The sequence below is a fragment of the Apium graveolens genome, chromosome 7 (assembly GCF_009905375.1).
Source record: "Apium graveolens cultivar Ventura chromosome 7, ASM990537v1, whole genome shotgun sequence".
In the NCBI taxonomy this organism is placed as follows: domain Eukaryota; kingdom Viridiplantae; phylum Streptophyta; class Magnoliopsida; order Apiales; family Apiaceae; genus Apium; species Apium graveolens.
In genome coordinates, this window is record NC_133653.1 from 262962791 (window position 1) to 262980350 (window position 17560).

At 37.1% G+C, this 17560-nt stretch overlaps 2 protein-coding genes across 2 annotated transcripts; both read left to right on the forward strand.

The window, feature by feature from the left end:
• Window positions 1-1372: 1372 nt before the first annotated feature.
• Window positions 1373-10252, forward strand: LOC141670810 (G-type lectin S-receptor-like serine/threonine-protein kinase LECRK3). The gene is made up of 3 exons (XM_074476816.1): window positions 1373-3636; window position 9083; window positions 9899-10252. Exons 1-3 carry the CDS (start codon window positions 1462-1464, stop codon window positions 10072-10074), a joined length of 2352 nt encoding a protein of 783 aa, XP_074332917.1. The 5' UTR covers window positions 1373-1461; the 3' UTR covers window positions 10075-10252.
• A 507-nt stretch (window positions 10253-10759) lies between these two features.
• On the forward strand, window positions 10760-13216 carry LOC141670717 (G-type lectin S-receptor-like serine/threonine-protein kinase LECRK3). Its single transcript, XM_074476699.1, has one exon. It carries the CDS (start codon window positions 10777-10779, stop codon window positions 13126-13128), a length of 2352 nt encoding a protein of 783 aa, XP_074332800.1. The 5' UTR covers window positions 10760-10776; the 3' UTR covers window positions 13129-13216.
• The last annotated feature ends 4344 nt before the right edge of the window (window positions 13217-17560 follow it).

Below are 17560 nucleotides of genomic sequence, written 5' to 3' on the forward strand. Positions count from 1 at the left end.
CGCTGAAAGTAATATAAAATTTTATGTTAAGTAGAAATTTAGGGTGAAGCAAAATATGGTGAAATTAAAATAAGGTGAAGTATTATCTAAAAGAAGTTTCAGTTTTTAATAAAGATTATTAATAACTACTCCCTCCATCCCATTTTAGTTGTCATATTTCCTTTTATAGAAGTCAAATTGATTAATATTTGACCAAAAATTACACATTACTCTTATATTATTTTAAAAAACTTAAAATTATATATTAAAGTAGATTAAATCTGCCTTCTGGTAATGTAATGTTTTTATTTTGTTCAATTTATCAATTATTAAGAAATTTCGGTCAAATTTAAATCCATTTGACGGACACAAATTTAAATATGATAACTAAAATAGGGATGAAGGGAGTAATGTAATCGACACATCCAAAAACGGCAGAAACGATAAACTATACACATTTCCATATAGTTAGGAATTAGGATATAGGGGGAGATCTGGGATAATATCAACAGAAGTTGAAATCTTATGTGCACACTTTTTATAAAAAAATATTTATTCATATATGAGGTCAACTGAGCAGTGAGAATATTGGATTGTTCATGAAATTAATGTGAAAATTAACTGTGAAGGTCTTGATTTTGAAGAATTGCGTTGAATTGCTCAGAAAATCATTATCTTTATTTTAAATTTCTAAAATAATTATATTCATTTAGTTAAGTAAAACAACTAATTATTTAACTCGTATATATATTTTTAGCTTGTTTGTATGATCAGTCGGGGATTTGCTATTATTGAGTATCTTTCATTTTATCAGTGAAATTAGCTTTAAATTTGACAAAAAAATGTAGTCGCACATCAAAAATGGCTAGGATGTTTGAATGTTCCGATGTTTGAATGTTCCGTTTCTGCGTATTTTTCAGCTATTTTTTTAAATTTTAGTAATACTCGATTTGTTAGTGTTATTGTGACGGTTTTAGTATCGGAGACGTACTAACTTTAATCAAACCAAGATATTTAAAATTGAAACCGAAATTAAAATCAAACTTGAACAGTATGTTAGATGGTTTTCAGTTTTTAATTTTGAAAATCGAAAAAATCACTTTAAAATAATAGGGTCGAGACCAAAAAATTATTATTTTAGCGAGTTTATTATTTTAACGGGGTAAAAATATACTGTATTTATTATGTTGGTAACAGGAAAAAATATTATTTTAACTAAATTATCACTTTATCTATTATTATTTTAAATTGGGACGACTTAGTCACACTAAAAACATTTATACCAAAGAAGTAGGGTTCTTTTTGTTGTTCCTTTCAATAGCAGGCTGGAAGCTTTGATTTGCTTTCTTTATATTGCTCATTCTGATAAAAAAATATAATACGTTAACCTTCAAGTCTACCAGTCGGATCCACAGTTGCAAATATATAAGGAGACCAGAGCTAATCCAGTAAGAAAACCAGACTAACAAAATAAACAACTTCATGGAAAACTTTAGCTTCAGGCTTCTTGTTCTGCTGTCTGCTACATATTTTGTAACAGCTCAACAAAATGCAACCAATATTATAAGCCAAGGCTCCTCTCTAACACCAACCGGGAACTCGTCTTGGTTGTCACCTTCAGGCTTATTCGCCTTTGGATTCTATCCGCAAGGCCATAACCGCTTTGGTCTTGGAATTTTTTTCAATGGTCTTGCTTTTAATAAAACAGTAGTTTGGACAGCCAACCGAGATAATCCTCCTGTCTCAGACGATGTTACCTTGCGTTTAAATGAAGATGGGAGGCTCATCCTTCAACAACAATCTCAAGATTCAACGACAGATGTTGTTACAACCGACCTATCTATTTCTTCTGCTTCCATGCTAGACACTGGAAATTTCGTGCTCTATGGTTCTAACCAAGAAAAGATATGGCAGAGTTTTGATCACCCAACTGACACCATCTTACCTGGTCAGATTCTTTCAAAGGATCAAGAATTATTTTCTAGCATGTCGAATTCTGATTATTCCACAGGAATATTCAGACTTAAAATGCAGAGTGATTCAAACCTAGTGCAGTACCCGGTGCAGACTACAGATTCTCCCCAGAATTCTTACTGGTCAACTGACACTTATGAAAAAGGTGGGATAAATGTGACACTGAATCTTGATCCTGACGGGCATCTTTATTTGCTTAATAATTCAGTTGCCATTCTACTAAATCTAACCAGCGGGTTTTCTGAGACGCGGAAACTTTACCTCATGAAAATAGATTTTGATGGTATCTTGAGACTGTATTCATTTGGTTTGGATAAAAGAGGCAACAAGTCGTCAATTGTATGGATATCTTCGGGTGACAAATGTGATCCCAAAGGATTATGTGGTCTGAACGGATATTGCATTCTCAATAATAATGAACCTAAATGTGAATGTCCACCCGGATTTGATTATGTTAGTCCTAGCAACTGGACTGCAGGCTGTCATGAGCGGGTTAATACTGCTGATAGTTGCAAGGACCTGGAGCCAAGGAACATATATAACATAACACAAATGGAAAATACTTGGTGGAAAAGTGATCCTTATTCTGTTTTAGAAGTAAAACTTAAAGACGAATGTGAAACGGCTTGTTTGGAGGATTGCAACTGCCAAGCAGCTATGTTTACAGATGGAGAGTGCAGAAAACAAAGGCTTCCACTGGAATATGGAAGAAAGTCATTGACTGAATCTAATATTGCCTATATCAAGTGGGCTTCCTCAACCCCAGAAATAGAAGCTCCAGCTGATCGTAAAACTGAGAAAAAGAGTGAGGGTCACTTACGTATGCTTCTCATTATTGTTTCCCTTGTTGCCTTTGCCTTTATGGTCCTTGTGATTTTTGGATTGTTTGCATATAATCGTTCATGGAAATTCAAAAAGATTTTGGTAAATGGAAATTTTGAACTGATGGAAGATATTGCTCCGAGATCATTTACTTTTGCAGAATTAGAGAAAGTGACAAATGGTTTTCATGAAGAGATTGGAAGAGGCTCATCCGGGACAGTTTACAGAGGGACATTAAACTTAACCAATCAAGTGGTAGCTGTCAAAAGATTAGTGAACATGTTAGAAGAAGGAGAGAAAGAGTTCCAGAACGAGATGAAAGTCATAGGAAGAACCCATCATCGTAACCTTGTCAGGCTTCTTGGCTACTGCAATGATGGACCACAAAAGCTTTTGGTTTATGAATACATGGTTAATGGATCACTTGCAAATATTCTTTTTGATGCCCAACACCCTCCTAGATGGGATGAAAGAATTAGAATTGCCCTAGAAATTGCAAGAGGTATCCTTTATCTGCACGAAGAATGTGCAACCCAGATTATTCATTGCGACATAAAGCCTCAAAACATACTGATTGATGAATACATGTCAGCAAAAATTTCAGACTTTGGATTGGCAAAACTCCTACAGGCAGACCAGACAAATACAAATACAGGGATAAGAGGTACGAGGGGTTATGTTGCGCCTGAATGGCACAGAAAGATGGCAGTTACAGCTAAGGTAGATGTTTATAGTTTTGGGATCATGCTTTTAGAGATCCTATGTTGTAGAAAAAATATCGTTCTCGACCTGTCAGAGGAGGAAGCTGTTCTTGAAGATTGGGTCTATCAATGTTTTGAGAATAATGAACTTGCGAAACTAGTAACTGTGAAAACAATCTGCGATTAATACAAATAATCAAACAAGTGTGTGCGTGAGTAAACGAAATCAAACGGAGGAAGAAAAGATATAAACAGAAGAGAGATCCTCGAGTCCAGTTGAAACTGTCTCCTTAAAGCTATTTCGCCTCTCACCGTATGTGCGAGTCGATAGCCTCCCAGGATAAAACGAGGTAGCGGCGGCGTTACGGATAACGAGCACCTTCAGCGAGCTTGAACGGGCACGAAACTATCACCGAGAGAGAGAGATTTGTGTTTAGAGACGAATATGTTTTTGGTGTGTCTAACCCTAACGCCTTAGAGGTGTTTATATAGGTGTAGATAGACTTGTGCGCTACTCTTTTCCATAATTAAATATCATTAATTATGGAATCGGTGTAATACTTGCAAGCTACTCTATTCCATAAATAATCTGAAACAGAATCAGATTGAATATATCAAGACATACACCATATCAATTAATCTGAAACAAAATCAAATTAATTTATGCCATAATATTTGAGCCAAATTCTAATGGAAAATAATAATTTCCATTATTAAGAGAATATCATCATATCTCACACATCTTTTAGTCATAATGCTCAAAAATATGACTTACCAATATGGGACTTATACCCATATTTTCCAACAATCCCCACATGGGTGAGATTGGTAATCTTAGTAGCACACACCAGACAGACAGACAGACAGACACGGAGTTTGACTTGGTGATAGTTTCTTCGATCAGATATAGCATACGATAGGTAGAGAATGCTCCTTGAACCTTCGCTCGAGTAAGCATACCGACTTTACTGGTAGACAGTAGACGTGCTTGTCCTTGAACTGTTCGACCGTTTATGTAAACGATGATATACTTATCACTATATCGTTTCTGACTCGTTCAGCTCTCATGAGTATGTCCATTTTGGCCATGGAACATCGTCCTGGTTCTGCAGAAGTTTCTAAAGAATTGTGCCTCGCAATTCTCCTTTGAAGCGGCCCCACTTCTCTCCCACATAGGTGATCTTTATCTTATAGAGTAACCCGCGTTTACTCAACTGAATTCCATGCGTTCACTCCTGAGCTCCACGTATTCATCAAAGATCATTAAAGGCTCAAAGCTTAACCTCGTACCTTACGGGTCTCACTGTTTCCTCATCATAGGAACAGGCCAGGGGTTACCCCCACAGTGATTTGGTCATCATGATTTAGTTGTCCCATTGAACCAAGTTCTTGGGATCTCCAGTCAGCAATGGTTGGGTGTCCACCATGATGCCGTTAAGCAATAGGCTTAAGGCCCATCCCTCTCGATGATTTCTCAACCACTTCTCTTGATAACCCTTTGGTTAGTGGATCCGCGATATTATCCTTTGACGGTATATAGTCAATAGTGATAATTCCGGTTGAGATCAATTGTCTAATGGAACTGTGTCGTCGTCGTATATGACGAGACTTTCCATTATACATCGTGCTCTGTGCTCTGCCAATAGCGGATTGACTATCACAGTGAATCCCTATTGCAGTTACAGGCTTTGGCCATCTTGGAATATCCTCCAGAAACTGACGTAGATATTCAGCCTCTTCGGCGCATTTATCTAGTGCCACAAACTCAGCTTCCATCGTGGAATGAGTTATCACCGTTTGTTTTGAGGATTTCCATGATATTGCCGCTCCAGCTAATGTAAACACATAGCCACTCGTAGATTTAAGTGCTTTCTTGCTAGATATCCAATTTGCGTCAGTATATCCTTCTAATACTGCTGGGTATCTGCCATAGTGCAGTCCATAGTCTCGAGTTCCCCTCAAGTACCTTAGTACCCTTATAATCGCTTTCCAGTGATCAGCTCCCGGATTACTCGTAAACCTACTCAACTTGCTAATTGAGTATGCAATGTCTGGTCTTGTACAACTCATGAGGTACATCAGACTACCAATTATCCTCGAGTATTCCAATTGGGAAACAGCTACACCTTTGTTCTTGGATAGGTGCAAAGTCATATCTACAGGTGTCCTAGCTTTCTCAAAGTCATCCTTAAGAAACTTCTCAAGGATCTTGTCAACATAATATGGTTGACTTAATGCGAGACCCTCTGATGTTCTAGAAATTTGAATTCCCAGAATTACATTTGCTAGTCCCATATCTTTCATGTCGAACCTTGATTTCAACATGTCCTTTGTAGATTTGATAACTTTATCATTGCTTCCAGCAATAAGTAGATCATCTACATATAGTGTCATCATGACATAGCCATTGTCATTCTCCTTGACATAGCTGTTCTCGTTATCCTTGTAATAGGCACAGCTATCACATTCATTGATTTTAAAACCATTGGCCAGCACGACCTCATCAAATTTTTCATGCCATTTCATAGGCGCTTGTTTCAAACCATACAATGATTTCACCAATCTACACACTTTCCTTTCTTGTCCTGGGACAACAAACCCTTCAGGTTGTTCCATATAGATTTCTTCATCTATGTCTCCATTTAGGAAAGCTGTTTTCACATCCATTTGATGTACAGTTAGATTACGCATTGCAGCAATAGCAAACATCATCCTTATGGACGTTATTCTCGTTACAGGAGAATATGTATCAAAGTAATCAAGGCCTTTTTGTTGCTTGTATCCTTTAATTACAAGTCTGGCCTTATACTTATCAATAGTGCCATCAGTTTTCAACTTCTTCTTGAAAACCCACTTGCTACCTAATGGTTTGCAACCAGTTGGCAAGTCCACTAATTCCCAAGTATGATTTTGCATAATTGAATCAACTTCATTCTTGATGGCCTCTTTCCACATAGGTCCATCAGGTGAGGTAACCGCCTCCTTATAAGTTTTTGGGTCACCTTCTTCGAGCAAATAGGTCATAAAATCAGACCCATAGGATTTCTCCGTTCGTTGTCTTTTGCTCCTTCTCACTACCCCCACATTTTCGTCTTCACTTTCGTCACTCTCATTATCGTCATCTACAGACTCATGAGATCGTTTAGACGTCGTAGGTTGTTGGTTTCCTGGATTACAGGGAAACATCGTCTCAAAAAATGAGGCATTTCTTGATTCCATAATGGTATTCTTTTGAATATCAGGAATCTTGGATTCATGAACAAGAAACCGATATGCAGTGCTGTGTGGAGGATATCCGATGAAGACACAATTCACAGTCTTAGGACCTATCTTCACCTTCTTCGGTGTAGGGATCAGTACCTTTGCAAGGCACCCCCACACTTTCAGGTGTTGGTAACTTGGTTTCTTTTTCTTCCACATTTCATAAGGACTTACATCCTTATTCTTGCGCATCGTAATATTTAAAATATTATTTGCGCTTAAGATGGCTTCTCCCCACATCGATTGTGGGAGCCCAGAGCTTAACAACATCGCATTCATCATCTCTTTCAGAGTGCGATTCTTCCTTTCAGCCACACCATTTGACTGAGGGGAGTATGGTGCAGTGACCTCATGGATTATACCATGTTGTGAACAGAATTCCCCAAACGGTTCAACATATTCACCTCCACGATCACTTCGTATCGTTTTGATTTTCTCAGTTTGTTGTGTCTCAACTTCTTCCTTATAGATTTTAAATTTATCTATAGCTTCGTCTTTGCTTTTCAACAAATATACATAGCAGTATTTTGTACAATCATCAATGAATGTAATAAAATACTTGTTTCCTCCTCTTGTTGGAGCGAATTTTAAATCACATATGTCGCTATGTATTAGGTCTAGCACTTTGGTGTTCCTTTCCACACGTTTAAATGATGATCTCGTTAATTTTGCCTCAACACAAGTCTCACACTTATGTTTTGGATCGATAGTAAGTTTAGGTATGTATTCTTTTGCACTTAAACGTCGTAAAGTGTCATAATTTACATGTCCTAATCTAGCATGCCATAAATTAGGAGACTCAAGCAAGTAAGCAGAAGAATTCTTCATTTCATTATCGTCCTTAACGGACATTACATTGAGCTTAAAAAGCCCATCAGTTAAATAACCCTTGCCTACAAACATACCACTCTTAGACAAAATAACTTTATCTGACTCTATTACAATGCGAAAGCCATGCTTATTCAACAGAGAACCAGACACAAGGTTCTTGCGAATATCAGGCACATAAAGTACATTCTTCAAAGTCAGATTCTTCCCAGAGGTCATCTTCAGGATCACCATGCCTTCACCCTCAATGGTAGAAGTTGCTGAATTCCCCATGTAGAGTTTCTCACCAGCATCGGAAGCTTTGAGGCTAGAGAAAACCGCCTTGTCTGAGCAAACATGCCTAGTAGCACCAGTATCAATCCACCATTCACGTGGATTAGAACCGACCAGGTTCACTTCAGAGACCGTAGCACAGAGGTCTATGTCACCCATCTCCTTGGAGATATTCTCTACCATGTTTGCTTCTTTCTTCTTGTTGGGCTTCTTGGGCTTCTTGCAGTCAGAAGACCTATGACCAACTTTATCACAGTTGTAGCACTTCCCTTGAAATTTCGACTTCGAAATCCCTCCCTTGGGTGCCAGCTTTGCCCCTTTACCAGAATTAGCCTTCTTGGGCTTGGAGCTTTGAGCATGCTCCACCATGTTTGCCTTCTCAGTGGCAACGTTAACTTTCTTCTCGGACCCTCTGTTGTCTTCTTCAATACGAAGTCTAACAATAAGATCCTCCATAGACATCTCCTTTCGCTTGTGCTTAAGGTAGTTCTTGAAATCTTTCCATCCAAGTGGAAGCTTTTCAATAACAGCAGCAACTTGGAAAGACTCACTTATGACCATTCCCTCAGCATGAATGTCATGAATGATCACCTGCAGTTCCTGCACCTGACTGACCACCGTCTTAGAGTCTGCCATCTTATAATCAAGAAAGCGGCCAACAATCCACTTCTTTGCCCCAGCGTCCTCGGTTTTATACTTATGGTCAAGTGACTCCCATAAGACCTTAGCTGTTGGCTTTGCGCTGTATACGTTATACAACGAGTCAGACAAACAATTTAACACATAGTTCCGACAGATGTAGTCGGAGTGCTTCCAAGCATCAGCAGCATACACAGTCTGCATGTTACTCTCAGCAGTGAGCAACGGTGGTTCTTCCTTAAGGAAGCGATCCATATGCAACGTGGTCAGATAAAAGTGCATCTTTTGTTGCCAACGTTTGAAGTTCGTTCCGTTGAACTTCTCAGGTTTTTCAGCATGTGCAGCAGGCACAGTTGGCATAACAGGTGCAGCAGGCACCACGGGTGGAACAGATGGTACGTGCGTCTGTACTACAGGTGTATGCACACCAGTAGGCACCGCAGGTATGATCGGAGGAGTGAATCCTGCCGATATCTGTCCAAGAGGAACACTAAACTGTCCAATGACAGTGTGTCCCACAGGCACATGTCCCGAAGGCACATGTCCCGAAGGCACATGTCCAACAGGCGTTTGACCCCCATCAGATCGTACGATCCGTGCGTTAGGGTTAATCGGCTGCTGGTGAACCCCATCAGATCCAGTGATCTGTGCGTTGGGATCAGCCGTCATGTTCATCGAATCGTTCACAGTTTGGTTCTCCATCGATCTGTTACTCAACAAAACAAGCAGATACAGATGTATCAGTCACAGATGTATATAAAATAAATAGCTTTAAGATTGTGAAAACAATCTGCGATTAATACAAATAATCAAACAAGTGTGTGCGTGAGTAAACGAAATCAAACGGAGGAAGAAAAGATATAAACAGAAGAGAGATCCTCGAGTCCAGTTGAAACTGTCTCCTTAAAGCTATTTCGCCTCTCACCGTATGTGCGAGTCGATAGCCTCCCAGGATAAAACGAGGTAGCGGCGGCGTTACGGATAACGAGCACCTTCAGCGAGCTTGAACGGGCACGAAACTATCACCGAGAGAGAGAGATTTGTGTTTAGAGACGAATATATTTTTGGTGTGTCTAACCCTAACGCCTTAGAGGTGTTTATATAGGTGTAGATAGACTTGTGCGCTACTCTTTTCCATAATTAAATATCATTAATTATGGAATCGGTGTAATACTTGCAAGCTACTCTATTCCATAAATAATCTGAAACAGAATCAGATTGAATATATCAAGACATACACCATATCAATTAATCTGAAACAAAATCAAATTAATTTATGCCATAATATTTGAGCCAAATTCTAATGGAAAATAATAATTTCCATTATTAAGAGAATATCATCATATCTCACACATCTTTTAGTCATAATGCTCAAAAATATGACTTACCAATATGGGACTTATACCCATATTTTCCAACAGTAACTGGTGAGGAAATTGATATGATAACATTTGAAAGAATGGTGAGAGTTGGCCTCTGGTGCGTTTTGGATGAACCATCAATTCGCCCATCCATGAAGAAGGTTCTTTTGATGCTAGAAGGCACCGTTGACATCCCAGCACCTCCTGTTCTCCGTACATATTTAACAGCCATTTAGTATCTATTATTTCCTTTGAGATTATACTCTTCTGTACAATTTCACATAATACTGGGAAAGATAGTTTGAATAAGATACTGTGACACTACTGTTATGTTCTTCATGCTCTAACTTCATCAACATAAAAAAAAAACCATACTTCCTTTTTTTTCTTTTTTTTTTGCTCTTCCCTTGTGCATCGATATCATTATAACCTCAACTCGTATTACAGTCAATAATTACTAAACACACAAGCTCGCTGGGATTATAAATTAAGATACTGAGCTAGTTGATACTAGTTTTTCTTTGCTTTTTGTAAGATGAGACTGAAGCATCTAGATGCCCCATTTTCATGGTAACATATAACTAAACTTGTGCATTTGGACCATTTCAACAACAACAAAAAGATCCTATGTAAACAATACGTAAAGAAGTTGCATTCCTATGACCTGTTCAAGTCATCGGTCTAGTTACACTTTTGTTTTGTTAAGGACCTCTGAAGATGTCGGTAGAAAGTCACCGAGTCGAAAGAGGCAATTTTTGCCTCCAGATGATGAACGCGACAACTTCAGTACATTTCTCATTAGTCTTGTCATCATCAGATATGATTTCTTGATTTTTAGAAAAATTTAAGTTGACCTTCAAATCTAGTGTTCTAGTCCACATTTGCGTTTTTCTGAGACCAGAGACTGGCGCTTTTATATCAAACAATAAAACATATTCATGACTAACTCTCTCCTTAGCCTTCTTGTTCTGCTGTCTGCTATATATTTTGTAACAGCTCAACCAAAAGCAGCTAGTAGAATAGGCCAAGGCTCCTCTCTAACGCCAACTGGAAACTCGTCTTGGCTGTCACCTTCAGGTTTATTTGCCTTTGGATTCTATCCACAAGGCGATAACCACTACCGTGTTGGAATTTTTTTCGCTGGACTTGCTGTGAATAAAACCGTTGTTTGGACAGCCAACCGAGATGATCCTCCTGTTTCTGATGATGCAACCTTGCATTTGACAACAGAGGGGAGGCTCATCCTCCAACAACAATCTCAAGACTCAATTACAGATGTTGTCACAGCTGATCAATCTATTTCTTCTGCTTCCATGCTAGACTCTGGCAACTTCGTGCTCTATGATTCCAACCAAACGATGATATGGCAGAGTTTTGATCACCCGACTGACGCAATTTTACCTGGTCAGATTCTTTCAAAGGGTCAAGAATTAATTTCTAGCATGTCGAATTCTGATTATTCTAAAGGAATATTCAGACTTATAATGCAGAGTGATTCAAATCTTGTGCAGTATCCGGTGGATGCTACCAGTAATTCAGAGCATGCTTACTGGAAAACTGACACTTATGGAGTAGGTGGGGTAAATGTGACACTGAATCTTGATCCTGATGGGCATCTTTATTTGCTTAATAATTCAGCCACCATTGTAATGAATCTAACTGATGCTTTTCCCGAGAAACAGAGAATTTACCTCATGAAAATTGATCCTGATGGTATTCTTCGACTGTATTCTTTTACTGTCGATAGAAGAGGCAACAGCTCATCAGTTGTATGGCAATCTTCCGTAGACCGCTGTGAACCCAAAGGAATTTGTGGCCTGAACAGTTACTGTACATTCTATGATAATGAGCCAAAATGTGAATGTGCACCTGGATTCAATCATGTTAGCTCTGGCAACTGGACTGCGGGCTGTCAGAGGAATTATACTAACTATAGATGCCAGAACAATGAGCGGAGAATCCAATATAGCATGCGATCATTGGAGAATATTTTTTGGGAAGATGATCCTTATTCTGTTCTCAAAGTGGTAAGTACAGAAGAATGTAAATCAGCTTGTTTGCAGGACTGCAACTGTGAAGCAGCCTTTTATAAAGACGGCGACTGCAAAAAACAAAGGCTTCCATTGAGATATGGAAGAAGGTCATTGAGTGAATCTAATATTGCCTACATCAAATGGGCTCCCTCAACACCCGAAAATGAAGCTCCGATTGATTCTGAAAATGAGAAAAAGAAAGAGCGTCAACTGCGTATTCTTCTCATTAGTGTTTCACTTGTTGCCTTGGCCTTCATGGTCGTTATGATTTTTGGATTTGTTGCACATAGAAAACAAGTATGGGCTTATAAAAAGATTTTGGCAAAGGGAAGCATTCAACTAATGGAGGATATTGCTCCGCGTTCATTTACTTATGCAGAATTAGAGAAATTGACAAATGGTTTTCAGGAAGAGATAGGAAGAGGAGCATCCGGGACAATCTACAAAGGGACATTAGAATTCAACAATAAAGTAGTAGCTGTGAAAAGATTAGAGAAAACTTTAGAAGAAGGAGAAAAAGAGTTCCACAATGAGGTGAAAGTCATAGGTAAAACTCATCATCGTAACCTTGTCCGGCTTCTCGGTTATAGTCATGATGGACCAAAAAAGCTTCTCGTATACGAGTATATGGTCAATGGATCCCTTGCAGACGTTCTTTTTGATCCCGAAGACCCACCAAGATGGGATGAAAGAATTAAAATTGCGCTTGACATTGCAAGAGGAATCCTCTATCTGCACGAAGAGTGTGAAACCCAAATCATCCATTGTGACATAAAGCCTCAAAATGTACTAATAGATGAATACAGGTCTGCCAAAATTGCAGACTTTGGATTAGCAAAGCTCCTAAAGGCAGACCAATCAAATACGTATACAGGGCTACGAGGTACAAGGGGTTACGTTGCACCTGAATGGCACCAAAAGAAGGCAGTTACAGTTAAGGTAGATGTTTATAGTTTCGGGATCATGCTTTTAGAGATCATATGTTGCAGAAAAAGTGTCGATTTCAGGCTGTCAGAGGAGGAAGCTGTTCTCGAAGAATGGGTGTATCAATGTTTTCAGAATAATGAGCTTGCTAAGTTAGTTACTGATAGAGGGACTAATATGATAAAATTTGAAAGAATGGTGAGAGTAGGCCTGTGGTGCATATTAGATGAACCGTCGCTTCGCCCATCCATGAAGAAGGTTTTGCTGATGCTGGAAGGGACTGTAGACATCCCAGTACCTCCCAGTTTTAATTCCTATTTAACAGCCATTTAGTATCTTTTTTTTAGTTTCCTAGTGATGAGATTCTTTTAGTTCATATTTGACATTTATGATATGAAATAAGATTCCTCGAATTTCTTTCTACAGATTCCAGATTGTTTTAAGCACAATAGAAAGAATTTGAACAACTGGATATTCTGTTCTACTGCATTCAAGTGAATGATGAATACAAGTACATAACAATAAGGGTAAATGGATGTAAACTGAAGTTAAATTCTAGCTTAAAGGTTATTAAGCATGGATAACAGATAACATAGACATTGATATAAAGAAACGGTTAGAGGCGAGCTTACTCGCAAAAGCAGTTATATCTCTGTAAAAAGCTTCCGAACACTTCTGTTATTAAACATTATACCCATCACCCAAGAAAAATCAAATTATTTAACCGGTGACAAGAAAACAGGAAATACATTACTGTCTAGCCTCTAGATACAAGTATAATATCACAATGAGTAATGTAACATACCCTAAAATATATCAGGAAAATATTTTCAAATGACACATAATGTTTTTTGTGGGATTCATATGTATGCAAGAAGGATGCATCTCAATTATAGGAAACTAGCTAATAAAATTGCAACAACTCAATATTTAAAAATGGTTTTGGGGAAGAATTCGGGAACTTCAGCATTTCTCTATCATTTCTCTATCAGAAGAGTGATGCTCATACCCCAAAATGAATCCCGAAAATATTCATAAATGACACATAACGTGTTTTTTTTCATGGGATTCATATATATGTACGAGGGGTCCATCTTGGAATATAGCGAATAAAATTGCAACAACTCAACATATGGGAACGGTTGTAGAAACGAATCCGGAAACTCTAGCATTTCTATACCAGAAAAGTATTGCTAGACACCTCAAAATGAATCCCGAATTTGATTGGAATTTGGTTCAAATCCATGAAATATAATCCAAAAATTTAAAATGTTAACTAGCAGTATTCAAATTACAAACTGCACTGAAAATTGACAACCAGAGCACATATCAACTAGGATTTCAGCATGCATCATCTTTGCGTGATAAAGAAGTTGCATTCCAAAAGAGCCTAGTTGTTCGAAATGCGCTAGTATTGGAGTAAATAGAGGCACTTTTGCCATCACTTGAACACTTCTTCATCCAAAATAGGAACCTAAATATACTCTAAACTAGTCAATGCCTAATTTTGCTTGCACTGGATTACTAATTAGCACGACTGATTCATGTAAATAAACATGATGACTTGGTCATACAGATTAAGGGTTTCAATATAATAACCATGTGTCCGGGTCCTCAACCAATCCTGAAAAGGGTTACCCAGTATTTCACCGTCATGATCCCTACTTAAATCCGTGCATCCACCGGAATCTAGGACCATGGATGGTTAGTCCCTAAACTGTAACACTATTCCTGACTTGGAAACTAACTTTTTAATCAATTTAAAAAATTAGTACTATAGATGATATTAGAAAAATTCTACCGTACTTGATACTTCAATAATTATTTTGAATTTTAACTACAATTAGCCAACCCACAAAATGGTTCTTAAAAAGAAATTAATACATAAGAAGTTAAACAGAAGTTGACCTCAAGTCATCAGACTGGTTCAGCTGGGTGTTTCTGAGAAGTAGACATGTTTAGGATGGAACTAGTATATAGATTGTTAAGTAGCAAGAGCAACAACACAAACAATTGTAATTCACATTATCAGACACTATCATCATGGCCACTTGTTTATTTACTCCTCTTGTTCTGCTTCTTGTTATGTTGTCTGCTACATCTATTGTAGGATCTCAAATTAATACTGATGGATCTGTTATAAGTCCAGGCTCCTCTGTGACGCCAACCGGAGACTCCTCTTGGTTGTCACCTTCAGGCTTACTTGCATTTGGATTCTATCATGTGCACCTTTATTTCTGGGAACTGGCCCGTATGAAGTCGCCTTCATTGCTGGTTTCTAGTCATTTGAATAAATGTAGTGTGCACCATGCAGGTGTATCACCCTTCTGTCTTTTAGTAGTTCTAGTCTCGTGTCTTTTGTATGCACTGTCAAGTGTAGTTAAGTCATTGTTCAGTTTGTTAGGGAAGAGACGTTGTTGATTAAACACGACGCAACACATTGGTGCGTGGTCCTTAATGTAATGTTACGAGCATTTTCTGGATTTTGAATTAAGTATTTTACATTTAGTTACCGCTTGCTTGTATAATATTGTCTTTAGAACTCAAGATCGAAAATTAAACTTTGGTTGAGATTTATGAAATTTAAAGTTCATAGCACAAAAAAACTATAGCAGCAAGCAGCAGAATCTTTGGATATTGGTTCATGGTGGCCAGGATTCATGCTCCATAAAACGTCAAATTTTGGTAATTTATTGCATTTTAATTTCAAATGAAGCACTAAATAACCAACAAATGTAGGAACGACATCTAAATATATGGCTAATGCAAGAACAAACACTTTTATGATCTAAATCTAAATATATGGCTCAAAATAAATATAAAATAGATACCTCAAAATATGTGCTCGGGAATTAAAATTTATTTTATGGAGTTCTAAATATTTTTCTTTAATCTTATTACAACGGAATGAAAAGTTATAAATTCATAATATTTTAGATAATTTTGTGAGATTTTTAAAATTTTATCTACTAATTATTTTTATTTAAATAAAGAAAATGACTACGAAATTAAAAATAAATAGTAGATAAATTTTTAAAAATCTTACTATATTATATAAAATACTAGAATTCATACATTTTTCATTTGATTGTAATAGGATTCAAGAAAAATATATAGAACTCCATAAAATAATTTTTAATTCTCAAACACATATTTTGAGTTATATTTTCGATATTTATAATGACTTGAGTGATTCAAACGATACCCCGATAAGTTTGATGATTAAACTGATATATAACCTTTAGTTGAGTGACCAGTTTGATATTTAACCCGTTTAATTTAGGAGGGGAACTTCAAAAAATCAAGAAAAGGTTGATTTTTTCTCTTTAGTTTCATTCATTATTTCAAAGGAGAAAATTCAACAAGTTGTCATAACCTTAGCTCTGCTCCCAATTCACTTAGATGACCGAATGGTTTAAGGTTTTGAGGTGCTAAAGAAGAGATGGTCTATGACAGGTGTCGTTTGGATCATGTGATTTTAACCGGGTTAACAAGAGATTGCAATACAAAAGTATATTAAAATTTCATTCTCATTTCAGTTAATCGGGTTGTAATATCATGATCTAAACGCTCCCTTAGCTTAGAGAAATTATTCGAACCTTATCCCACATGCATCCCTTAATATTAATACTGAGAACAGAACAGCACTAAATTATCAACCAAACAAAAAACAAACAAACCAACCCGTAATATATGATAATGTAATTTTATATCATGGAACACACACACGCAAAACAAGGAAAAAAAACAAAGGGGGTCAAGGCATTACCTCAGTTGATAAAGTGGTATCACAGTATGTTCATAATTCATCCCAGAAAATATGAAAGCATACTTGTATTGTATATTTTTCCACTGTAGTACAAAGCCCATGGGCCGTTTGTGCCTACAATTAAAACAGGTATCCAGAACATAACTAGGGTTACAAGTTCATATCTCTCACCAATATGGGCCTTGAATATACAGACTCCAACATAACATTTGTCCATAACTTGTGCCATAGTTTTTTTTTGGACTTCTATTACCAGACATTTTTTTAAGCAGTTAGATTAGGTGCGAAGAGTATAAGATCATGTTGAGTCTACTACACCTTGTTTTAGATCGACAGGTTAACAAAGTGTATATCATATTCTCCTAGGAGCATTATGATAGGATTACAGGTTCGGGTTTGATGTGGCTGGGACTACACACTACGCATGTTTGCTACACAATACTAATCAACAAATCCTTCACCAAACGAGCTTTAAAAGTTTTGTTCAGTTTTCTTTTGTATATTTAGTTATTCTTTTATATTTAAAATCCATAATGCAGTATAAGGTCTGTTAAAACTTACATTTCAAGATCTTCATGTTGATCATCTTAGCTTAATTTATAAAACTAGTTAGCTCAAGTACAGATGGATTTGGTAACTGACTCATTGATAAATAGCTATATTTATTCACGATAATTGCGTAAAATACTTTTATTGCTTCAGCATTGTTGCTTAATTTTTGGATTAGTCAGTTATCTTGCTGATAAGTACTACCAGATCAACTACTAATGTAGTATTGTTGTATATCACTCTCTTCTCTTCGTATTGTCTTTTTTTTTATCAACCGATAGCTCAGTTTTCTATTGTTTGCAAATGTTTTTGTTAAATAAAATTTGAAAAAAATTGAAATGAAAACCAAAATGAAGAATCATACTTGTACATAGCAGTAGTTTATATCTGTAGGATTTAAGAGGTGATAAAAGTGTTTTCTCTTTTCTATCTTTTTTTGTTAAAACA